We start from the raw sequence: 26,410 nt of genomic DNA, 5'->3' as shown, positions 1-26,410 counted from the left end.
CCCCGGTCTGAATCAACTCCCATATGGGCATTTGGATCGCCCGACTGCGGGCGTGCAAAAACGTCTCTTTTTCCTTTTCCGTTCGGGGACCCACCCCTGATGGCTTACCTGCAGCTTTGTAACAATCCGTCTTCTCGCGTCGGCCTCAAACAGAAATGAGCCACCGCGGGGATCCACCATGTAATGTATAGCATCACCAAAGTTACACGAATCCTCCTTCTTCTCTTTCTAGCATCGTTTTACAGAGCGGCCATATTGGAAGGGTTAAGAATGCACAGATCATCTATTCACTTAATCATTGTTTGTATCATGATGATGTGTCAAATTCCCCATCTCCCATTCACATATTGGAATAAATGAATATATTTCTAAACGGACATCTACCCTATATTATAGGCCAATTTAAAAATATATATTTACTACAAATTTTTGTTAGCCCCTAGAAATTAAATTCTTGTTATTATCCAAATGGTGTTCCAACTCAGTTTGTGTCGAATGTGATTAGCCATTAACCACCCTTACATAACATTATTTCTCAATTAATCTTGATACAAGTAAATGTTATTGAAAAGATTTCGGCATTACAAACTACCTTTGCATATCAAATTGTTTATCATTTTTGTACATTTTACATATAAAATCAAGGTTTCAAACCATAAAGAATAGCATCCATTTCAATATCCATTTGCTTCCTTCCACCAGAAATAAAGTACCATGCCCTAACAGTGTCCTTTCATTTCATGACATGTATGAACATTATCAAATCAAAGAAAATGTCCCATCTCGTTATCATGATTGAGACCAAACTCAATCGATCTAAATTTGCATATCAATCTGGCTTCCATCTGTCTTAATTTCTCCTCTATATTTCCACCTCTTTTCCCCATTCGTATCTTTTGCAGTCCAATAAACCTCAGAGTTTTTTTGTTTTCCATTTGATGTTGGAGCTGCCAATGTTGTGCCAGCGGTAATGTTGCATCCTGGCTTCCAATGGATAAGAAATGTTCTCTTATACGAAACCTCGTTTCCCTAATCGTGCTTCCAATATAGATCATCTTGCATGGACATATTATTGCATATATTGTATATTTTGAACGACAATTTATATTTTCTTTGATTTTCATTTGCGTCCCTCTTGAGTCCACAAATTCCATCGTCATGTCATGTGCAAAATCACACATAGTGCAGGTGCCACATTTTCGGAACCCTGACGTCTTTGGGTCCAACCATGTTCTGCTAGGTTCAGGTTTTACATCTGGTAGAAGAGAAGGGCTCAAGGTCATTTTCAAAGTTTTAGCCTTACGATATGTTATTTTTGGTCTTTCTCCAATATACTCCGTTAGGTGAGAATCAAGTTGTAAAAGATGCCAATTTTTGTTTAACGTTTTCTTGAGTACTCCAATATTGGAGCTATATGTTGTAATGAAATTAATCATCCTGTGCTCAGTATTTGTCCTTCTTTCTTTAGGCATCAGAGTCTGCTCCCAGGTTACTTTAGCTACCTTTTGTTGTGCTGCTTCAATGCATTTCTTTGAGTAGCCTCTCTGTTCAAAACGATCCTGCAGTAGCTCACATTCTGACTTGAAATCAATAGTGTTTGTACAGTTTCTCCGTGCTCTAATAAATTCCCCTTTCGGGACATTCCATTTTATCGGTTTGTGGTGGCAACTACCGGCATGGAGGGTTGAATTCACCTCCGTTTCCTTGCGAAAAGTTCGTGTTACCAATCTATTGTTCTGTACAAAGATGGTCAAATCAAGAAAATTTATGGAACACTTGTCATCCTTGCCTACAAATTCAATGCCCAGATCATTATCATTTAATTTGATTTTAAATTCATTCAAATCTGAACTTGTTCCATCCCAGATTATGAGGACATCATCAATAAACCGTACCCATAGAATCATGTGTTGTTTGAATACCTCCTCCGTGTATACTGATTTCTCCTCAAACATACCCATAAAAAGGTTAGCCAATGCTGGTGCATACTTAGTGCCCATAGCAATCCCTTTCTTCTGCTGATAGTATTTGTTATCAAACAAGAAAATATTGTTCTCTAATGTTACTGCCAACATCTCCTTCAACATTTGTATGTATTGGTAGTGCGATGCCGAGTCCTGTCTAAATTCAAAATCTATGGTTTGTATAGCCGCTGGATGTTCAATGATAGTATATAGTGCGCGGACATCCCAGGTTGCAAGTCGATATGATGGTTTCCAATTTATTCTACTGATTGCCTTGATAGTGTCTGTAGTATCTTTAATAAACGCCTTTAGTTTTGGTACACGTGGTCTTAGTATGTTATCAATATACTCAGAAATTTTCTCCGTTGGCCATCCGATACCACTAAGTATTGGTCTACCTTCAGGAATCTTGTCAAACAATTTATGTATTTTAGGTAAAAAATACATGGTTGGGATCACTGGAGTTTTATTTGATAATGCCGATTTTTCATCATCCGTAATCAGACCTTTCCTATGCCATTCATGTATCTGTTCCTCCACTCGAGTTATAATGTCCACTATGGGATTGCCTGGTAGTTTCAGGTAACAATTTGGTATTGTTAAGTGATTCTGAGCCATAATGATGTAATCCTCTCTATTCATCAGTACAATATTCCCGCCTTTATCGGCCTCCTTTATAACAATTGTATTGTCATTCTCCAAATTCCTCAATGCTTGCCTTTCCCCCTTTGTTAGGTTCTGTTTGTCCACTTTCATTCTGATTTCATCATACATTTTATATATATCACGTGATGTTGCTTTGTAGAATACTTCAGTCATATTTTCATTTGAGAGTTGCGGTGAAAATTTAGATTTAGGTTTAAGTTCCTTCTCTATAAGACAACTCGGTCTGATTTTCAAGTCATAAAGAGTATTGTGAATTTCACTGTCTTCTCCATCTCCCAATGTTTTTAGAATATGAATGTTCTCAATATCCTCCATGGTAAGGTCCGATTTTATCAGTTCTTGCTCGGTCCGTATAGAGCCACTCTTGTGAGCAGTTGCAAAAAATTTTTTTAATCTAAGTTTTCTTACAAATTTAAATAGATCTATCTGAGTATTGATAAGATCCAATTTACAGGTCGGGGCAAATGATAATCCTTTATTCAATACAGTTCTCTCATCATCCGTTAGGATATGTCCTGATAGGTTCAACACTAAGTCAATTATTGTTTTTTCCTGGTTGCATCCCGGGCGGCCGCCCGCGTTAGGCGACGAGAATCTTCCAGCACATCTGGGTTGCCTGTGTCTACAGCCCCCCCTCCTTCCTCTCCTCCTTGAGTAGTAGTACTCTTGGATTGTGCATTTGGTAGTTGAAAACGGACCTGTTTTTGGTTTCCGACTCTTGTTCCTTTCTTATATCTTCTTATTCTTATTTGATTCAGAAAACCCGCATGTTGTTGATTTTTGTTATTAGTTTTATTATTTGTTATTAGTTTTATCTTGACATGGTTCCTCTCCCTCTGCTCCTTCCTTCTCTGATTCTTTTCAATAACATTTACTTGTATCAAGATTAATTGAGAAATAATGTTATGTAAGGGTGGTTAATGGCTAATCACATTCGACACAAACTGAGTTGGAACACCATTTGGATAATAACAAGAATTTAATTTCTAGGGGCTAACAAAAATTTGTAGTAAATATATATTTTTAAATTGGCCTATAATATAGGGTAGATGTCCGTTTAGAAATATATTCATTTATTCCAATATGTGAATGGGAGATGGGGAATTTGACACATCATCATGATACAAACAATGATTAAGTGAATAGATGATCTGTGCATTCTTAACCCTTCCAATATGGCCGCTCTGTAAAACGATGCTAGAAAGAGAAGAAGGAGGATTCGTGTAACTTTGGTGATGCTATACATTACATGGTGGATCCCCGCGGTGGCTCATTTCTGTTTGAGGCCGACGCGAGAAGACGGATTGTTACAAAGCTGCAGGTAAGCCATCAGGGGTGGGTCCCCGAACGGAAAAGGAAAAAGAGACGTTTTTGCACGCCCGCAGTCGGGCGATCCAAATGCCCATATGGGAGTTGATTCAGACCGGGGTCTTTTTGCTAACGGGGAGACTATGAACTTAATAAGACAAACCGAAATTGTTGATAAATTAAGGTGTGGAGTGGCGAGGTAGATGTGATGGACTCTTAAGTGGAAGGTTAGAATTTATGGCCATACGAAAGATTGAGCTTAACCAAAACCTTTGGAGAATTAATAGATTTAATTCCTGTGTGTGAACAACAATTGGATTGGAAATATTTCTTTCTGCATTATTTTCACTATAGGGATTTACCCGGGATTTATGGAATTAACGGGTAAGAGATTTCTACTGTTCTATGTATTATGCTCAAACATGAATATATTATTGTGTGTCGAATGTAGATTTACTGCAACCCATTAGAGGGAACAATACTGTAGTCTGTAATACATGATAGAATCATTATAGAAATAATACAAATGAGAATTTGTGTTTAATATTGAAACCTTAAATATAAAATGTGGATTTATGTATGAGGAATTATTTTAAACAATATATTTTTTCTGTTTCTCTGTTTGTTATTTTACTTATTATCCACTATTATTATTTTTTATCTTTTATTGTTCTCTTATCACTTATATTGTTTTGTATTTATTATGAATTTGATGCACATTTTGATGTAATTATTTGTATTGCGATGTACTGCATTTGTGAATTATCTATTACTTTTATTTATTTTCCAAAATATATGTGATTTAATATTGCATAACCCCCCACCCCCCCCCCCCCTTTCCTACTTCTTTCTTTTCTTCGTTACCTTCCTTTCCTTACCCAAACCTTTTTGAATACATAAATGTTTTTGAACATTATATAATAATTGTGTTAATAGAATAAGATATGTACCTAATCAAGCCCTGTTCTGTTTTGAGAAAGGCTCTTGAGTAGCCGAAACACGTGTCAACAAGAATTCAAAGGGCAAATAAGGAATAAAAAGAAATGTTCTTTTGAAAATATTGAACTAACAAGTGTGGCGCAATTCTTGAGTGGCAGATTATCTATTCATATTAGTAACCAAGGAGGTAGGGGATTGGTTCCTCCAACGAATGCCACATAGGATGCGACACGGCTGAGAGGCCAAATCAAACCCATCTTGGTCGCCAACAGAAGAAGTTGTACCGACACATATCCCAAAACACTAATCTAATACTAGAACTGCTCTTTCCTATCCAGAACACTAGCCCATTGACTTTGGCCTGGCCTATTGACTTGAATTGTACTATTCTGGTGAACTGAAACTATTTGCATTGCCTGGAAAGTATATATAATCTTTCTGATGTTTGTTAATCTGCTTAGAATCACATGCTGTGCATAGTCTGAAATCCAGTGGTCACTGCGGAGTATTGCATTTTGTTTTTCGTTGTCGAAAAGGGGACGTCGACAAGTGACGTGCAGTGTACCCACAATCCCTCACGCGTCGAGTCCCTCAGATTGTTTTTTTCCGGCCAGATATTGGTTGCCTTAACGCAGAGCTCGTTCGAGAGAAATTGCAAAACATTTATTTATACTCTTTGGTCGTTATTTCTTATATATTGCATCAGTTCCCTCCTTCGACGGCGATGCTGTTTCACCGCCGATTAAGAACTTCGACGGCGGTGACTTAGACTGAGGCGATCCTTCGGCGCTGCCGAACACGTGGCCTGGCCTCGCCGGTCTAAAACAGTAGGGAGAGTGGGGGTCGTGGGACATGTCTGTTTCCTTCTAAGAATGCCTTTCTCCCCCCCCCCCCCTTTCCTTCGGGGTTGTTATCACTCTTAATTGTATCCTCAGCTATGGAGAGGACTCCTTTTAGATTTTGCCTGCGCTGTAAGGGCAAATTCACATGGAAGGATAAGCACAAGCGGTGTAACCGTTGCTTACCCCTCGACCACAACAAGGACGGCTGTGCGGCCTGTAAAAATCTTCGCCCAAAGACTTTAAAGGACCGCAGGGTCAAGAGGTGGGCAGCCTATGCTATGTCTAGAGCTGATTCCTCACCCGCCGCCGCGTGTGACGAGGACAGTGATAACCCGACCTCCGTTTCGGAGATTGTAGACCTCTCTAAGGAGCGTACCCGCTCCTCAGCGTCTGTCCCCGCCCCGACAAGTTTGGCTCACGTCCTACTTATGGGGATGAAAACCCTGGCGACGCTGACGAACACAGAAAACATAAACATAAGCACACAACCCATGGCACTTCTTTGTCAAAGACGAAGAAAGCTCTAGCGCCAATGGAGACGCCGGGCCTACCGGCATCCTCCACTGACCGTAAGTGTCGCAAGCCCTCCCCGCCACCGCAGACGCGACTAGCGACTGGGCTACCTGTAGACAAGGGCGCTACCACCAAAACCCCAGGCGACGCGCCTCGTAAGAGTGCGACCGTCGCCGAAAGACTCGGCACCGCCCAACACGACGCCAGACGAACCCTCAACGGAGAAATGAATCGAAAGCTTGGCTCGTATAGTTTCCACTGATGGCCAGAGATGGGCGGCGAGCGATATGCCGAACCCCGCTCACAAGGCCAGGGAGACGCCGAGAATGCCGGAAGGGAGGCAGGGACCGCTGCCGCCATCCAAGGAAGGCCCTAGCCTACGAAAAGGTTTCTCAGAAGGCGAAGGAGTTTATCCTTGATGTTATGGGACAGATCTAGACGGTTATAGGTGGAGAAGCTTCCCTTTATGCCTCCAGACCGTTCTGGACTACCACATTGGACATTTGAGAAATTCGAATCATGTATGGACAAACTGGATAGATTTATGGCCACTGCTGAACATAAAACGCCCAAGAGGCCAAGAGAGGTACTTCAGGAGGACCCCAGGGCTAAATATCCTAGATTTAACCCCCCTTCAAGAGGAGGCTAATACTTATGACCTCACTGAAGAAGACTCTCACTTTCAAGAGGATGAGGAATTCCTAGATAGTGAAGACCAACAGAACCTCGAAGGTTTTGAGGAAAACCCTGACATGTGCTTCGAAGAAGACCCAGATGAAGGTGGCTCACAGCCGTGGCAGTCCCCAACAGCATCTACAGACCCTGAGATCCTGAACCTTTCCCCTCCTCAAATCACACCGGTCAGGAACCCGTCACCCATAGATGACCAACCCACTTTCAACGCTCTACTATGGAATACAGCAGCGCACTGAAATTGAGACTGGGGAAATTACTCCTGATATTGATTTTGTAGAAAAAATTAAGGAAAAACCTCCCACTAGCCAGACCATTCCCCTCCTCGCCTCAGTTAAGAGACGTATCATCCCATCGCTGTTTACACCTGCGTGGGTTAGAGGGGTCAACCCAAGAATTGAAAAACTGTTTACTCCTGCTCCATCGGGCCCATTATACATTCAGGGTCACTCGATACCAGATTCCTTGGTAGTAACTACCACAAGGAAAAGGAAAGGGCAGGGGTTCCGCCATCAACTAGCGAAGCACCCCTGGACAAGGAAGGAAAGAAACTCTACGCCCTGGGTAAGCGAATTACAACCTCGGCAGCTTTTTCCACCAGAATTGCCAATAATAATACCTTACTGGCAAGTTATGCTGATGCCCAATGGGGGAAGTTGCACCAAGACCTCGAGGAAGTCCCTGAACCCTTACAAACTTGCTTGTTAACCACTGTAACGGAAGGAACTCTGGTTAACCAGAGCATCATTAAAAACACACTTGATGCTGCAGAAACGGCTGGCCGTTCTTTAGTCCAGGGGATACTTCTGAAGCGTCATGTCTGGCTCCGGAACTCCGGTTTTAAGCCAGAGACCCAGGCGTCACTCATATACAAACCAATCGAGGATTCTAACCTCTTTGGGAAAGTGGTGGACAACGCACTGGAAACCACCAAGAAGGATTTCGACACCCTAAAGACTGTAGACCAGATATCAAGGCCTCCCAATAAGCGAGGATTCAGCAACAAACACTTTTTTCGAGGCCAACGTTAACAGCAGTACACTGCAGGCAACTGGTCCTCTAATCAGGGAACCAGTGGCCGATGCACTCAAAGAGGACTACGCCGTGGCAAGGGTAGAGGTCGGGGCCCCACTCCCAGAGGTTCCCCGGCTACCAACACCAAATGACCCGAAGGTTCGGATCCCCTCCCATGCATCGGCGGTCGGGTGCCGGTTAACATCTTTCCTACCAGCATGGGAGGGAATAACATCAGACCGCTGGGTATTGTCAACTATAGCCTGCGGTTACTGCATAGAATTCAGTCGGTCCCCCACGTACAGACCCCTAAGGGGAACGACGCCTATCACCGGAGCACCTCGCCATCCTTCTACAAGAAGTGGAACTGCTGCTACTAAAAGGAGCAATAGAGGTCGTGCCTCTATCACAGGTAACGGAAGGTATTTATTCAGTGTACTTCCTTGTGCCCAAAAAGGACTTAACCATGTGCCCTGTATTAGAGCTGCACCGAGCAAACAAATTTGTCAAACCTCAAAAATTTCGTATGGTGACCTTACAGGAAGTGGTCCCCCTGCTTTCACAGGGAGATTACATGACAAACCTGGACATGAAAGATGCATACTTTCATATTTTAATGTTGCTAGCGCACATGCACAGCGTTCATGATGGAGGGCAAACACTAACAGTTCAGAGTGCTACCCTTCGGCATAGCGTCAGCACCGAGGGTATTCACGAAAGTACTGGCAGTGGCAGCGGCCCACCTCCGCAGGTTGTCCATCCCAGTATACCCTTACCTCGATGATTGGCTCATAACAGGGGATTCTTACGAGGCATGCTGCTCAAATACCCAAAAGACTGTAGACCTTTTTGTTCCAACTGGTCTTCTCCATCAACAAGAAGTCGTCCAGCCTAGACCCCAGCCAGATCAAACAATTCCTAGGGGCTCTAATTCGAACAAAGGACGGCCTTGTCTTCCCCTCCAACGAGACGGTCCAAAATATGCGGTTTCAGATCCCTCAATATGTGGCTGGTCGAGAGGTGACGATGCGATTGCTAAGAATGATGGCGTTGTGTATTTATTTGGTACCTCACGCGCCCCTGCGCATGCGCCCAATGCAAGAGTGGCTCAACAGCCAGTGGTGTCAGGCCAGCAGACAATGGGACGATCTAGTGGTGGTCTCGCAGGCCTTGGTTCTCTCGCTACGGTGGTGGACAAAGGAAAACCTGATAATAGGCAAACCCTTTGCCACACCCACGGTGGAGGCCACTCTAACCACGGATGCATCCCTCACAGGATGGGGGGGCTCACCTATCCCATCAGACTGCTCACGGAGTGTGGACTCCGAGCGTAGCATCCAAGCACATAAACCTACTGGAGCTACTGGCGGTGTGTAAGGCACTAAAAGCCTTCCAGTCACACCTACAAGGGAAGACAGTGATGGCCCTCACAGACAGTACCACAGCCATGTACTATCTGAACAAGCAAGGGGGCACTGTCCCAGAACATCTGGAAGTGGGCTCTCAAACACATGTTCCTGTTGTCACAACATGTACCAGGGGAACTCAATCTGCTAGCAGACGAACTCAGCAGAGACCCCCCCCCTTTCTCAACAAAATAGTGCACAAGATGCACCAGGAACCAGTCACCATGATATTAATGGCCCAATGTGGGCCCGGCAGCCATGGTTCGCTCACCTGATGGAGATGTCTTTATCTCCGCCGGTGAAACTACCCTGCCCGTACAACATGCTGTCACAGGACAGGGGCAAGACGCTACACCCATGCCCACAGACCATGAACTTAGCTGCCTGGCTCCTGAGGTCATAGAATTTGGACATTTATAGCTCCCTCAAAGATGCATGGACATTCTTAGGGAGGCTAGAAAACCTAACGCTCGTTACTACTATTCCAGCAAGTGGAAGATATTTGTCATTTGGTGTAGAGGTAAGAGCATCAACCCCGTTGACTGCTCTCCCACACAGATTGTTCTTTACCTGACTCCCTTATTAGACTCAGGATTGGTCTTTAATTCTGTTAAAGTTCATCTAGCTGCACTTCCCGCATACACCACTTCTCAACACAAAGTGTCATGGTGGAAAGTCCCAGTTATTAAAGGCTTCATGGAGGGAGTAAAGAGGATACACCCCCCTATAGCTAACCCAGCTCCCGGACGGGACCTAAATGTGGTACTTACCAGGCTTATGGACTCACCCTTTTGAACCCATGCACAAAGCATCCCTTAAGAACCTCACTCTTAAAACTGCTTTCTTAATAGCCATCACCTCCATTAGGAGAGTGAGTGAACTACAAGCGCTCTCTATACTAGACCCCTTCGTAACAGTTCACAAGGATAAAGGTGGTTCTACGCACACATCCTAGGTTTGCACCAAAATTCATTTCTAAATTCCATGTCAACCATTCAATAGAACTACCAACGTTCTTTCAAAACCCTTCAGATTTGGGAGAAAAGAATCTGCATACACTGGATGTGCGCAGAGCCGTCATGTTTTATATGGAAAGAACTAGACCTCTGAGAAAGATTAATCAGTTTTGTCTCGTTGGCAGCAGGAAGAGAAGGAGATGCAGTTTAAAAATCCACTATATCTAGATGGATTGTCCAATGCATCACTCTCTGTTTCTCTCTTGCTAAGAGAGGACTACCCTTCAAGCCAAGAGCACATTCTACTTCAGGCACTGAGGCTTCCATAGCATTCATTGCAAATGTCCCTCTCGAGTCTATTTGCAAAGCGGCAACCTGGAGTTCTGTATACACTTCTACAAAACACTGTCTAGATGCACACTCTAGATCTGATTCCCAGGTGGGACAAGCAGTATTAAGACGCCTTTTCTCTACTGTTCCTTCTCGCAACCCACCTCCAACTCCGGGTACTGCTCGCTAGTCTATGCACAGCATGTGAATCTAAGCAGATTAACAAACATCAGAAGACAATGCATTACTTACCGTAAAAGCATTTCTGATGGTTGTATCTGCTTAGATTCACATGCGCCCACCCTTCCTCCCCGCTCGGATGGCAGGAACATAGACATCCTTTATCTCTCTCTCACTTTTCTGTACTCGCGTCTAATAAGCTCCCTCAGGGCAGAAAAAATACAAACAGAGGGACCTCGAGGCGTGAGGGATTGTGGGTCCACTGCGCGTCACTATAGGGATAGTGTTACAGACACGCCTTGTCGACGTCCCCTTTTTCGACTACGAAAAACAAAATGCAGTACTCCGCAGTGACCACTGTATGTCGGACTATGCACAGCGTGTGAATCTAAGCAGATATAACCATCAGAAATGCTTTTACGTTAAGTAATGCATTGTCATTCTACTTAATGTTGTCCTTTTTGCTCACTACTAAGTAACTGAACTGCCATTTGGCTCCTTTTTCAAGGGAGCTCAAACTGTCTCAAAAGCTTAGTTTTGTATTGAAGTGTATTGGTCTATAATATTAGACACTTATTGATTTATTTACACAATCATTTATAAAACATTTCACTAGAGGAAGACAACTTAATATTATAGACCAATACACTTCAATATAAAACTCTAAGCTTTTGAGACAGTTTGAGCTCCCTTGAAAAAGGAGCCAAATGGCAGTTCAGTTACTTAGTAGTAAGCAAAAAGGACATTAAGTAGAATAGATTATATATACTTTCTAGGCAGTGCAAATAGTTTAGTTCACCAGAATAGTTCAATTCAAGTCAATAGGCCAGGCCAAAGTCAATGGGCTAGTGTTCTGGATTGGAAAGAGCAGGTCGGGTATCAAACGGTAAAGTCTTTGCAAAAGTTCTCAGAAGTAGTTTAGGCGAAAAAGAATCGTATGTTGGGTCACAAGCTGATTAGACCTGTAAGTTGGGAAAGTTTCACGAGCTTTCACCGCGAGAGTGGCATCCTCTCAATTGGGTTGGTACAGTGTCTTAGTATGAAGAACCAAATGCAGCTGAAGATGTTGGTTCCTGGCAGGTCCTGCAGATCTCACTGTTCCTGAGCCTCGGTCGTGGGGACAAGACGGAGGACGCCGGGGGGGGGGGGGGGGGGGGGGGCTGGGACTCTTCACTGCACGGGATTGTCGAAAAAGCAAACAAGATGGAGTCGCTTCAGTTCCAGTAGCTGTAGATGGAGCACAAGCTGGTATCCCTCTCCCTGGTTAATCCTAACCAGACTTGAGAATGGTATCCAGGTGGCTTACGATTAGATTGGTTCCACCAACTCAAAAGAAGAAGTCTTCCTTGAAGGGGCTGCTCTGTCGAGATGAACTTGGCTTTTCAGACCTGCAGCAGGGCTTCCCCGGGCAAACCAACGGTCCAGGAGTTGCAGCAGCCGTCCTCTTCCAGCTCGTCTTCGGTTCTTTTGTTCCATTGGTCGACTCTGCTTTCCAGTCCAAGAGACTCGCCTTTTAAACAATTCTCTCCCTTTCATTCCAGCCTAGCTGTCACTAACCCAGCAGGGTGGCTGTCCTTGCCGGACAGTCGGCCAGCCAATCACGCCAGAGTGAATTTGGGTCTCCTAGGAGTCTAAGCACAGGGGATTTCAGGCACCTCACTCCCTTTGGGCCCATCCCAGACACTCAGACTCCTGGGGCGGTCTTCAGTCCTGAAGGCCGCCAAAGGCATACGAACAAAGGGACCAAACCTGGTTTGGCGCGCAGCGATAAACACTAGAAGGACCTTTCCAAAAAGAAACGGTGAAAAAAGAAGACCGGGGCCTGTTTAAACAAAGGGGCTTAAGGAGCCATCTTGAAAAACATGGCTGGGGTGATTTTTAGCTACTGCTGTTCACTGTCGGGAAAAATCATTTCATTTTAAAACCACTGCCTCCAGCCTTTTCAATAGGAAAGGGTAGCATTTGACTGCTATGAGTATTTAAACACAGGGGATGCTACGTAACCCCTCCAGCACTCCATTGTGAGATGGTGTGTGCTGTGTCTAGGAATTTGGAAAGACTAGTAAAGTCAATTTCACTTTACATTCTCTGTGAAACAGTAGTTTATCCCAGAGAAGGTATTTAAACCGGTGGGAAGTCTAAAAGACAGCCCTGTGTTACTGCACTGAGGGTGCTGTGTGACACACATGAAAAGATGATGCCTATGGAGTTATCTAAAACTCTGTTATGAAAGAACACAAGTGTAAAACACATCAAAATACATCAGAGTGGGAAAAAAGGCTCATACTCTTCTAGGAAAAAAAATCAAGTCCTCAAAATCCAGCAAAGTTGATGGGCGTCTCTAAAGGGAATTAGTACATTTATGATAATTCTCCTAAATAGCGGTCGGGGTAAATCATAGTAGTTCGTTGTAAAACCACTGCCACCAGCCATTCTGAGAGTAAAGGGTAACATGTGAATGCTACATGAGTAACTAGACCCAGGGGATACGAAGTACCCCTCCAGCACTCTATTGTATGATAGGGTGTGCTGGGTCTAGAATTTTACAGGACTAAGTGAAGTCAATTTCACTCCACTGTTCTGGGAAACCATAGTTGATCCCCGAGGAGGTATTTAAACCTTTGGAAAGCCTAAAATACTTCCCTGTGTCACTGCACTGAAGGTGCTTTGTGACACAATTCTAAAAGATGATGCCTATGGTGTTGGTTAGACTCCATAACCAAAAAGAATACATGTATAAACTCACATCAAAATACATGAGAGAGGGTGGGGGAAAAGGCTCACACTCTCTCCGAGTAAAAAACATCAAGTCCTCAAAATCCAGCAAAGTTGCTGGGGCTCACTAATGTGAAAGGAATTGGCACATTTCTCCCTAACTGCCAGCCCAGCAAGACATGTTATTTCTCTACCTTCCTCACCATGCATTGCACAGTGCCACGAGCGCCTACCAGCATGGCATTATGTCACCCTTCTCGTAATTCACCCGCCTTCAACAATGCATGAGTGCCAGCCCAAGGAGTCATTATTGTATCCCTTTGTTTGTTCATCCAGCCTGAATGCCGCCTCCTAAATGTTGTCATGCTTTCTCTCATCACCACCACCCGTTTGTCACTGCTTTCTGAACCATTTGGCTGTCTCGCTCTTTCAGAAGAGTATCCGTCCTCAGGTGGTGACCACCTTTGAGCTGCCCGGCTGCCATGACATGTGGACTGTGATCTCTGCTCCCAAGAAGGATGAGGTGAGTGACTATTGACTCTGAGATTGTTATAGCAGATGAGGATTCACTGTGTGTCTGACTTCCCTTTTATGTCTGGTCTTTTTTTCTGTAGTCCTTATGGACCCAATATTTGCCCTAATTTACTCCCTACTATTCCCTTGTGTTCCCAAAATAATACCTGCATTTATGAATCGCTGAACAAACTCATTTGAGTGTGCACTTTCTGCCTCATCAACACGTTATTGATGATCAATGGGATTGGATATTGGGTGTTTTGTTTAGCACAATGTGGTCCACCAGCAACATCCTTTAAAGGAGCCTAGGGATCTTCGTGCTTAAGGCTTGTGGCCCTTCAGTATCTCGGGACAGGTTAATAGTGAACTGTAGAGGTTTCTGCTTAATTGCGGGTTGGCTGAATCTAGTCCCGGAGGAGGGAGTCTCATGGGGATTGAAAAGGTATGCTAAGCAGGCAGACTCTGTGCTTATGGCAAGACTGACACATGCTTTTCCTGTGCACATAGAAGATTATGTGATCATCGCCGAGATTTGGTTTATGCTTTGGTTTGAGTTTTACACTGTGAGGTTGCTATTGCACCAACGGCACCTGCAGGTGACATACCGAAGTATCCCAATCAATTAAGCCAGATGTTTTGCTTGTCTAAGGGCCAACTGACTGCTTCAGAGATTAAACCTGCCACAAAAGAATTTGCCAAAGATAACCTCTAAAAAGAGCCTAGCAGATATTTAAGGGCAATGAAAAATTAATACACATCTATTTGTGTGAACGTTGACTATATTTTCCACACTTACTACTTCACAGCTGCGCAAGTCAGAAAGTGAAAAAGATAAAGTAAGCAGTGTATCCGAGACCCAAGACGAAGTCAAGAGGCACGGCTTCCTCATTCTCAGCAGGGAAGACTCGACCATGGTAACCCTCTTGTCCTGGTGTTTGAGAACAGCCTGTTGCCTGTGTCTGTGCTGTGTAGTATTATCACTGATTGTGTCATGTATATGTGAGCACCTGTGTGTTGGCATAACAATCTTTGCTTGCGAGAGAACATGTTACTAACTCTTAATCAATGGACCGGTATAGCTTGACACTTCAAATGGAATTCCCTTAAGCTAGTTTCTTCAGGATGGAAAGTGGTTGAAGGTGCAGTGTCAACGGATCTCAAGGATTTTTTGATGTTAAGGATCCTTCCTTTGTCAAGGATTTTTTCGGGACAACTGCAGGTGGGGTGAGTGCTCTTGGGCCAGTGACCCATTTTTCGTTTGTACCGAAACGAAAATTGTTTTACTTTTGTGGTGTTTCAGATGCCGTAGTAGCCAGTAGCCTCCCTCTCCCTCTCCCCATTAATTTCCTGGTTCCCGCCTACCTCTTAAACCCAACCTCTGATTGGGCAGCGCACCCCTTATTTATCGACCCCCCCCCCCCCCCAACAACCCCTCCACCCCTGCCAGCATCCACTCCCGCCTCCCCCCCCCACTCCCAGGCCGCCCCTCCCGCTAAGGGCCCCAAGGCAAAAGGCACCGCCCGAAGATGCAGCTCCAGACCGTGTTTGCCCATGTTCGGCTGAGAAGCCAGCAGCTAGTTGTCATCCAGCAGCGACTGAAGAGATAAGTGGGATCTGGGTGGGGGGAGTACAGCAATCACTATTCCTAAAAGCCCTGCCTCTCTTATTACCTACATGGAATAGCACACCAAAATGAGCCAGCTAGTAAAGAGTATCCCGGTCATTGCTGTGTACCAACCGATCAGTGGTTTTATTTACTGTTGTGTACCATAATTTGGCACGCTCCCTGTATCCAGATACCTCAAATCTAGGTATTGTACTTACTGTTGTACCTCCAATTTAGGAGTTCACACTCTATCCAGGTGAAGTTAAGCCATACGTCCTGCTCAGATTTGAGATTTAGCCATGCGTCACACTCACAATTGGGAAGATTAACCATAGGTCAGAATAAGATAGGATTATGGAGATTAGTCGTTTGACACAACAGATGGCACTGTGAAGAATTTGGCGAGTAGCCAACACACTAACCACCCTGCTTCTACTTGCTCAGACGCACCACCCAAACACTAGCCACGCCCACTGGGCTAGCCAACCTATACCCTAACAAACCCAACACAGGTATAAACACATATAACCAACCCAGACACTGGGCCTTACCCGTACGGACACAACAAGCCAGTGCGCGCAACCTTCCATCTGCAATCCAATACGCACAGATGCCAGTTTCTCCTGGTTCTGGACCTATCCTGTCATGGTTCCCTCCCTAACCAACCCTGTCCTCTTTCTTACAGAGCCACGTGAGCCAGGGTGGTATTGGTGCGCAGTATAAATCAACACAACAGAAGTGAATAAACTGGCAAATATACTCTGTTGTGCATGGGGTGGACCAGTCCATTGTTCTGATTATTGCTTTACTCACTGGAGGTGACGGTGTGGGTTGGTCCAGTTCATTACGTGTACACATTCTAATCATGCTGTGCTTTGCTCACTAGAGGCGTCGGCATGAGGTGAACCAGTCCATTAGGTGTACTGATTTTTAATCATGCTGGGTTCCTTCCGGTTGTGATGGCATAGCATCCTCAAATTTCCAATGAATCTGAGGGGTTGCATGGAGTGCTTGATGCGCTGTGGTCCTGGCTCGTGTGTGTGTGTGTGTGTGTACTCCTGTGCGGGGTTGCTATCCCTCAAAGATGTTCTCTCATAGACTGGTGAAGCTAATTTGTGTGTTTTCTGACTTTAGGTCTTGCAGACGGGCCAGGAAATCATGGAGCTGGACACTAGCGGCTTTGCTACACAGGGCCCCACTGTTTACGCTGGCAATATTGGTGATGGGAAGTACATTGTGCAAGTATCGCCTCTAGGTATCAGGCTGCTTGAAGGTGGTGAGTATAGCATGGAGGGCACGGCTCTACTCCATACGCTAGGAGTACAGATGTATGCTCTGACTCTCCATCAGGGTGCTGCAGCTAGAGATTTGCATACTGTGCATGAGTGTCTCAGCTGATCAGTGGAACACTGTTTCTGTAAACTGTTTGCATTCAATCATCACCCATTGAAGTCTATCCAGGAATCTCACGGTTCATTCTGTTGATTCAGAGTACATCTTAAAATACAGGCATTGTGAAACTGAAACGAGATGCATTCAAACTACACTACACTGAAATACTCTATTACGGTTACAACAGCAGATAGAAAATGTACAACAACTAAGTGTTAGGCATAATTCTCATTTGTGTGCTGATTTCCTTCAACCTTGGAGACCCCCAGCTCTTTTGCTGAACTTTTTAATTTTAACCCTGTAGTGAGTGGGTCCTTTTTCTCGCTCATGTGTTTTGATCTGATTTGGATTATGGGTTTCCTTTGTTTTTGCAGTCTGACGAACTCCATAGGCATCTACCTTTTTGTATGTTGACACATAGCAACTTCAGTGCAGTGTCAGAGATTTCTCATACGGTTTAAATACCTTTTCTTGTGTGAACTATCATTCCCAAGAATAGTAAAGTGAAATTGACTTTACTTACCTTTTCTCTTTGGAGGTCCAGCACACACCATCTTATGTGGAGTGCTGCGGGGGTTACCTAGTAACCCCTGATCATACAATGCAACCAGTCCTGATTGGCTGGCTGTCCTTTAAGGACAGGCACCCTGCTGTGTGATATTGACAGCCCAGGATGTGCATGAAAGCGAGAAACCTGCTTAAAAGGCGAGGGTTTTGGGACTAGAGACCGAGTCGACCACTAGGAGAAACACCTGACAAACCGTGAACGAAGCTTGCTGCATCCTCCTGGACCGTTGAAATGCCCCGTGAAGCCCTGCTGCTGTGCTGAAACTCCTTTTACTGATCGACAAAATACGCGCTCGAAGGGACAACTTCTTCCCTTGGGTTAGTGGGACCAACTAACCCTGAGACAAACGCCACTAGACCATCTTCCTTGTTTGGCTGTACTTCTTCGTTGCTACGAGAACCGAGTGTTGGGCAAGATTGTATCCAGTACCCTTTGGGTGCACTACAACAACCCTGACCTCCTGGCAATAGGAACCTAACCTTTGGTATAAGTCTGTACTACACAGGTTGGTAGTGTGGTCGAGTAGCCAGGCTTATCTCAAGGGGGGTCAATGTGAGCTGTAGGGGAGTTACACAGAGATTCACAATGACAAGTATTCAAATAAACTCCTACACACAAGGCTTCTTGAATAATCAATTGTTAATGTGTCAGTTAGAGTAAGCCTTCTTCAGAAGGGGGCAATATAATAGTAACACTCATATACACTTCAAAAATACACACTCTTAATATCTCTAAATCAGCAAGTACCCTTTTGGGATGTCCTACAGACACAATCTACACCCTGTTGGGACCGCTACACACAACTAGGACTACAGTTGTAAGCAAAACCAACCTTTGGTATAAGTCTGTACTACAGTTTTTGGTAGCGGAGCTGAGCAGCCAGGCTCATCTCAAGTGGGAATGTGAGCTTGTAAGGGTGTTACACACAGATCTACAATGACAAGTATTCAGATACACTTATACGCAAGGTTTCTTGGTAAAACACTTTTTACACACAATTTATTACACAATCATTTATAAAGCATTCACTAAATGAGGCAACCAATATCGCACAAAAATAATACTACAATACCGATTACTAAGCAGTTGAGATCCCTTAAAGTAGCAGCCAATAGCATTGAAGTAGGAGCAAAAAGGCAGAAGTTAATAAAACGAATATTACAATTACTTTAAAACGGTGTCCGGCCATTTCGTCGAAAGACATTTGGTCGACGGAATATAACCAAATGGTCGAATTTGTTTTTTATATATATATATATATATATATAAAAATTTCTGATGTTTGTTAATCTGCTTAGAATCACATGCTGTGCATAGGTCCGACATCCAGTGGTCACTGCGGAGTATTGCATTTTGTTTTTCGTAGTCGAAAAGGGGACGTCGACAAGGCGTGTCTGTAACACTATCCCTATAGTGACGTGCGTTGTACCCACAATCCCTCACGCGTCGAGGTCCCTCAGATTGTTTTTTTCCGCCCAGCTTATGGTCGCCTTACGCGGAGCTCCTAGAGAGACATTGCAAAACACTTACTACGGACCTCGGTCCTTAATTTATACTTATTGTTAAAGATCCCTCCCCTCGACGTAAGCTGTGAAGCTGTTTCTCCGCCGAGCAAGTTTTCGACGGAGGGGAAGAGACGGAGGAGATCCTTCGGTGCTGCCGAACACGTGGCCAGGCCTCGCCGGCCAACATACAGTAGGGAGAGTGGGGGTTCGAACTTTTATCTTCTCGTCGAGAATGTCTTTCTTTCTCCCCTATCTTTCCCTTGGGGTTGTTATCACCAGTTATTATTGCCTCAGCTATGGAGAGGACACCTTTTAAGTTTTGCCCACGCTGTAGGGGCAAATACACTTGGAAGGACAAACACAAGCTCTGTAATGATTGCTTGCCCCTCGATCATAAAGAAGACAGCTGCCTGTAAGCTCTTGAAACCAAGAACTCTTAAAGAACGCAAAGTTAAGAGGTGGGCGGACTACGCTATGTCGAAGTCAGTTTCCTCACCCGCCGCCGCTGTTACAGAAAGTGACGAGGAGGGTGATAACTCGACGTCCGTTACGGAAGTCATTAACCCCCAGAAGGAGCGCTCGCGCTCCTCGACGTCCGTCCCCAGCCCCGACGGGCTCGGCTCACGCCCTGCTTATGGGGATGAACACCCTGGCGACAAGGACACACATAGACCCCATAGGCCTAAGCACACAACCCACGGCTCTTCTTCGTCGAGGACGAAGGATCCATCAGCGCCGAAGGGGACGCAGGGCACTCCGGCATCTACCTCAGACCGTAAGGGTCTCAAGCCCCACTCGCAAACGCAGCCGCGACCAGCGATTGGGCTTTCATCTAACACGGGCGCTACCTCAAAAACATCCGACGTAACGCTCCATAGAGCGGCCGTCGAGAAACAACGCGCAACGCAGGCAACGTCGACTCCAGAACCCTCTACTGACGAACTCGTTGTCGAGAGCCTGGCGAGAATTGTTTCCGAAGACAAACGTAAGCGGACGACGAAACAGACGTCGAATACCGTACCAAAAGATATAGAAACGCCGAAAAAGCACAAGAGTAGCCAGGAACTGCCCCCTTCATCTAAGGGCACTTCTGAACTACCGGAGGGCTTTTCTGAGGGCGACGGAAAACTTTCGTCGACGTTGTGGGAGCGTTCTAAGCGTTTGGAAGGTGAAAACACTGATTTCCCCCCTCTAGGCTATTCAGGGGTTCCCCATGAGACCCTTGAAAGACTCCATTCTTGTATGGAAAAAATGGAAAGGTTTTTGGGTAGCCAAAACCCACCCACACCCAAAAGACCAAGAGAATGGACCCAAAATGACCCTAGGGTCAAGATTCCTAGGTTGTTTCCCCCTTCTACAGAAGCATATGACCTCACTGAAGAGGAGCAATACCTCACAGACCTGGCAATCCCCATCAGTGCAGCCTTGGCAATCCCCATCAGTGCACTCAGACCCTGATGTCTTTCACCCTTCTCCTCCCAAGGACTCACCTATTGGAAACACCTCCCCCATAGATGACCAACCTTCACTTCATGCACTATTGCGCAAGGCAGCAGCGCATTTTGAAATAAACACAGGGGAGACTCTTCCGGACATAGACTTTGTAGAAAAAGTTATTAAAGAAAAAGCCCCGGTTAGTCAGTCTAATCCGCTCCTGGCTTCCATAAGGAGAAGAATAACTCCTTCCCTTTCCAATCCGGCCTTAGTCAGAGGGGTCAACCCTCGGATCGAAAAGATCTTCAGCCCTTCGTCCTCTGACCCTTTGTACATCAGGGGACATTCTATTCCGGACTCCCTTGTAGTTACTAATACAAGAAAAAGAGCGGGGGTACCACTATCCACTAGTGAGGCACCACCTGACAAAGAGGGCAAGAAACTCTATGCACTTGGGAAGAGAATCACAACCTCTGCCGCCTTCTCAACTAGGATTGCAAATAACAATTCCCTACTAGCTAGCTACGCAAATGCACAGTGGAGCAAGCTGCGCAGCGAAGCAGAGGACGCACCAGAACCCCTGTGTTCACGCCTGCTAGCTATAATCTCAGAGGGAACTCTTGTAAACCAGGGCATCGTAAAGAACTCCTTAGATGCCGCAGAGACGGCTGGCCGTTCCCTGGTTCAGGGAATACTTCTCAAACGCCATGTCTGGCTGCGCAATTCGGGATTTAAGCCGGAAACCCAGGCTTCCCTGATAAATAAGCCCATAGAACAAACACATCTGTTTGGGAAAGCAGTTGATGAGGCCCTAGAACATGCGAAGAAAGAGTTTGATACCATCAAGACTCTTGACCAAATTTCTAGGCCACCTAACAGACGCAGCTATGGCAATAGACGCTCCTTTCGTGGCCAACGCCAGCAGCAAAGCCAACAGCAATTTTACTCTGCTACCAACTGGCCCTCTAACCAAAGCACCCAGTTCAGTCAAAGAGGCCAACGTCGTGGCAAAGGAAGAGGTCACGGCTCCAGCCCCAAAGGTCCCACGCCCAATACCAACAAATGACCCGAAGATTCGGGCCCCCTCCCATGCTTCACCGGTCGGGGGCCGGCTAACATCGTTCCTTTCAGCATGGGAGGGAATAACGTCAGACCGCTGGGTATTATCCACCATAGCCCACGGATACTGCATCGAATTCAACGGTTCCCCGAAATACAGACCCCCATGGACCCGACGCATGACACCGGAACACCTCACTATTCTTCTTCAAGAAGTAGAAGAGCTACTGAAAAAAGAAGCTATAGAGGCTGTCCCCTATCTCAGGTAACAGAAGGTATTTATTCAGTGTACTTCCTTGTACCCAAAAAGGATTTAACCATGCGCCCTGTATTAGATGTGCGCCCAGCGAACAAGTTTGTCAAACCCCAAAAGTTTCGTATGGTGACCTTGCAGGAAGTAATTCCACTGTTATCACAGGGGGATTACATGACAACACTAGACATGAAAGATGCATACTTTCATATTTTAATGTTGCCAGCGCAAATAAAATACCTCAGGTTCAAGATAGAGAACAAACACTACCAGTTCAGAGTACTACCCTTCGGGATAGCATCTGCACCAAGGGTATTCACGAAAGTACTGGCAGTGGCAGCGGCACACCTGCGCAGGTTTTACATCCCGGTATACCCTTACCTCGACGACTGGCTCATAACAGGGGATTCTTACAAAACATGCTTTTCCAATACCCAAAAGACCGTAGACCTTTCGTCCCAACTTGGCTTCTCCATCAACGAAAAGAAGTCCAGCTTAGACCCCAGCCAAATCAAACAATTCCTAGGGGCTCTAATTCGAACAAAGGACGGCCTCGTCTTCCCCTCCAACGAGAGGGTCCAAAACATGCTGTTTCAGATCCCCTATTATGTGGCAGGTCGAGAGGTGACAGTACGCAAAGCAATGCGCTTGCTAGGGATGATGGCGTCATGTATTTATTTGGTACCTCACGCGCGCTTGCGCATGCACCCAATGCAAGAGTGGCTTTACAGCCAGTGGTGTCAGGCCAGCGGACAATGGGAGGATCTAGTGGTGGTCTCGCAGGCCTTTATTCTCTCGCTGCGGTGGTGGACAAGGGAAAACCTATTAGTAGGGAAAACTTTTGTCACACCCGCAGTGGAAGCCACTCTAACCACAGACGCATCCCTTACAGGATGGGGGGCTCACCTATCCCATCAGACTGCTCACGGAGTGTGGACTCCGAGCTTAGCATCCAAGCATATAAACCTGCTGGAACTACTAGCGGTGTTCAAAGCACTGAAAGCCTTTCAGGAACACCTACAAGGAAAGACAGTGATGGTCCTCACAGACAGCACCACAACCATGTACTACCTCAACAAGCAAGGGGGCACTCACTCTCCAGGACTGTCCAAGCTGTCCCAGAATATATGGAAGTGGGCTCTCAAACACATGTTCCTACTATCACAACATGTACCAGGGGAACTCAATCTGCTAGCAGACAAACTCAGCAGAGACTTCCCCCTGCCCAAAGAGTACGAATGGCAATTGCACGAAGACATCGTCTTAGACGTCTTCACGCAATGGGGATTCCCGGAAATAGACCTGTTCGCAACCCTGGAGAACTCACAATGCCAAAGTTACGCCTCCAGGTACCCCCAGAACCAATCCAAGGGGAACGGTCTGTTGATTCAATGGTCAGGGAAATTTGTTTACGCCTTTCCCCCGACTCCCCTTCTCAACAAAGTGGTGCACAAGATGCACCAGGAGCAGGTTACCATGATACTAGTGGCCCCAATGTGGGCCCGCCAGCCATGGTTCGCTCACTTGATGGAGATGTCCCGATCTCCCACAATGAAACTTCCCTGCCCGTACAACATGCTGTCACAAGACAAGGGCAGGACACTGCATCCATGCCCTCAGACCATGAATTTAGCAGCCTGGCTCCTGAGATCATAGAATTTGGACATTTACATCTCCCACAGAGATGTATGGACATCCTCAGGGAAGCCAGAAAACCTAATACTCGCCACTGCTATTCTAGCAAGTGGAAAAGATTTGTCATCTGGTGTAGAGGTAAGAACATCAACCCATTTGACTGCTCTGCCACTAACATTATTCTGTACTTGACCCATTTACTGGATTCAGGTCTAGTGTTTAATTCCATTAAAGTCCACCTAGCGGCACTTTCTGCATACACCACTTCCCAACTTAGTGTCGTGGTGGAAGATACCAGTTATCAAGGCCTTCATGGAGGGGGTAAAGAGAATACACCCTCCGATAGCTAACCCAGCTCCCGGATGGGACTTAAACGTGGTACTTTCTAGACTCATGGGCACTCCTTTCGAACCCATGCACAAGGCAACTCTTAAATACCTCACTCTTAAGACTGCTTTCCTAATAGCTATCACCTCCATTAGAAGAGTAAGTGAACTACAGGATCTTTCTGTACTAGACCCGTTTGTAACAGTTCACAAGGATAAGGTGGTTCTACGCACACACCCAAGGTTTGCACCAAAATTCATCTAGAAATTTCATGTAAACCAGTCTATAGAACTACCAACGTTCTTTCAAAACCCTTCCGGCTTGGGAGAAAAAAGTCTGCATTCACTAGATGTACGCAGAGCTGTCATGTTCTACATGGAAAGAACCAGAACACTGAGAAAGACTAATCAGTTCTTTGTCTCGGTGGCAGCAGGAAGAGAAGCAGATGCAGTTTCTAAGTCCACTATATCTAGATGGATTGTACAATGCATCACTCTCTGTTACACTCTTGCTAAGAGAGAACTACCCTTCAAGCCAAGAGACCATTCCACTGGAGGCACTGGGGCTTCCATAGCATTCATTGCAAATGTTCCCCTTGAGTCCATCTGCAAAGCGGCTACCTGGAGTTCTGGGCACACCTTTACAAACACTACTGTCTAGATGCACACTCTAGATCTGACTCCCAGGTGGGACAGGCAGTATTAAGACATCTTTTCTCTACTGTTCCTTCTCATAACCCACCGCCAACTCCGGGTACTGCTCGCTAGTCTATGCACAGCATGTGATTCTAAGCAGATTAACAAACATCAGAAGACAATGCATTACTTACCGTAAAAGCATTTCTGATGGTTGTATCTGCTTAGATTCACATGCGCCCGCCCTTCCTCCCCGCTCGGATGGAAGGAACATAGACATCCTTTCCTATATTTCTCTCTTTTCTGTACTCACTCACGTCTAGAAGGCTCCCTCAGGGCAGAAAAATACAAACCGAGGGACCTCGACGCGTGAGGGATTGTGGGTACAACGCACGTCACTATAGGGATAGTATTACAGACACGCCTTGTCGAAGTCCCCTTTTCGACTACGAAAAACAAAATGCAATACTCCGCAGTGACCACTGGATGTCGGACCTATGCACAGCATGTGAATCTAAGCAGCTACAACCATCAGAAATGCTTTTACGGTAAGTAAATTCTTTTTTTTTTTTGTTTTAGTTTAGGGAAAAAGCTTTTTTTTTTTTATTTTTTAAAAAGGGGGTTAGGGGGGTCACCCCCCCCCCCCCCCAAAAAAGAAAGTAAAAATAAAAAAAATAAAAAATTCGACCATTTGGTTTTCGACCAAATGTCCTGTCGACCATTTTTCGACGAAATGTCTGGTAACCCTTTAAAACAGTGCAAATAATTTGAGTTCACCAGAGGAGTTGATTCAATGCAATAGGTAGGCCAAGGTCAATGGCCAGTGTTTTGTATAAGTAAAAACAGTTCCGGTATTTAAAATGGTAAAGTCTTTGCCACGGTTCTTAGAAGTAGTTCACGAAGAAAGGTTTGTATGTCGGGTCACAAGCTGACTAGGCCTGCAAGTTTCCAAAGTTCCACAAACCTTCGCAGTGAGAAGTAACTTCTCTTGGTCAGGATTTCACAGTACCTTATTTTGAAGAAAAAGAACAGCTAAAGACTTCTGTTCCTGGCCGTTCCTGCAGCTCTCGCGGTTCCTGAGCCTCAGTCGTGGGGACAAGAGGTAGGACGTCGGGACTCCTGCACTGCAAGGGGACGGATCACAAAGCTGACAACTTGGCAAATCTTCGATTCCGGTTGCTATTCTTCAAGCACACAATCTGGTGTTCTTATCCCTGGTTAATCCTAACCAGCTCTGAGAATGGGATCGAGGTGGCTTACGAGTTGATTGGTCCCACCAACTCAAAGGAAGAAGTCGTCCTTGAAGGGGTTTCTCTGTCAAGATGAACTAGACGATTCAGACCTGCAGCAGGGCTCCACCGTTTAAACCATTGGTCCAGTAGTTGCAGCAGCCGTCCCCTTCCAGGTGTCTTCGCTTCTTTCGTTCCAGTGGTTGACTCTGCCTTCCAAGCCAAGAGACTAGGCTTTTAAACCATTCTCTCCCTTTCATTCCAGCCTGGCTGTCACTCACCCAGCAGGGTGGCTGTCATTGCCGGACAGTCAGCCATCCAATCACGCCAGAGTGCATTTGCGTCTCTTAGAAGACTAAGCACAGGGAATTTCGGGCACTTCCCTCTCTTCCTTCCCACCCCAGACACTCAGACTCCAGAATCAGTCTTCAGTCCTGAAGCCCGCCAAAGGCATAGAAACAAAGCGACCAAACCTGGTTTGGCGCAGCGGTTTTTACCTACCAGGGTTCGCGGTCGGGAAAAATCATGGTAGTTCGTTGTGAAAACACTGCCACCAGCCATTTCGATAGAAAAGCGTTGCATTTGACTGCTAGATGAGTTTCTAGACACAGGTGATACAAGGTAACCCCTCCAGCATTCTTTAGGAAGATGGTGTGTGCTGGGTCTAGGAATTTAAAAAGACTAGTAAAGCCAATTTAACTTTACATTCTCTTTAAAACAGTAGT

At 45.4% G+C, this 26,410-nt stretch overlaps 1 protein-coding gene across 4 annotated transcripts in view; it reads left to right on the top strand.

The window, feature by feature from the left end:
* CPSF1 (cleavage and polyadenylation specific factor 1) overlaps positions 1-26,410 on the top strand; it is a 777,662-nt gene that overhangs the window by 290,664 nt on the left and 460,588 nt on the right. For all 4 annotated transcript variants that reach the window (XM_069621953.1, XM_069621950.1, XM_069621951.1 and 1 more), the window contains exons 17-19: positions 13,960-14,049; positions 14,849-14,956; positions 16,783-16,924. In XM_069621953.1, the coding sequence (XP_069478054.1) occupies positions 13,960-14,049; positions 14,849-14,956; positions 16,783-16,924 (340 nt within the window). The remainder of the gene's footprint in view (positions 1-13,959; positions 14,050-14,848; positions 14,957-16,782; positions 16,925-26,410) is intronic.

This window comes from Ambystoma mexicanum, chromosome 5q (assembly GCF_040938575.1).
Source record: "Ambystoma mexicanum isolate Mex_15411 chromosome 5q, UKY_AmexF1_1, whole genome shotgun sequence".
NCBI lineage: Eukaryota > Metazoa > Chordata > Amphibia > Caudata > Ambystomatidae > Ambystoma > Ambystoma mexicanum.
This window is presented reverse-complemented; position numbering and strand designations above follow the sequence as displayed.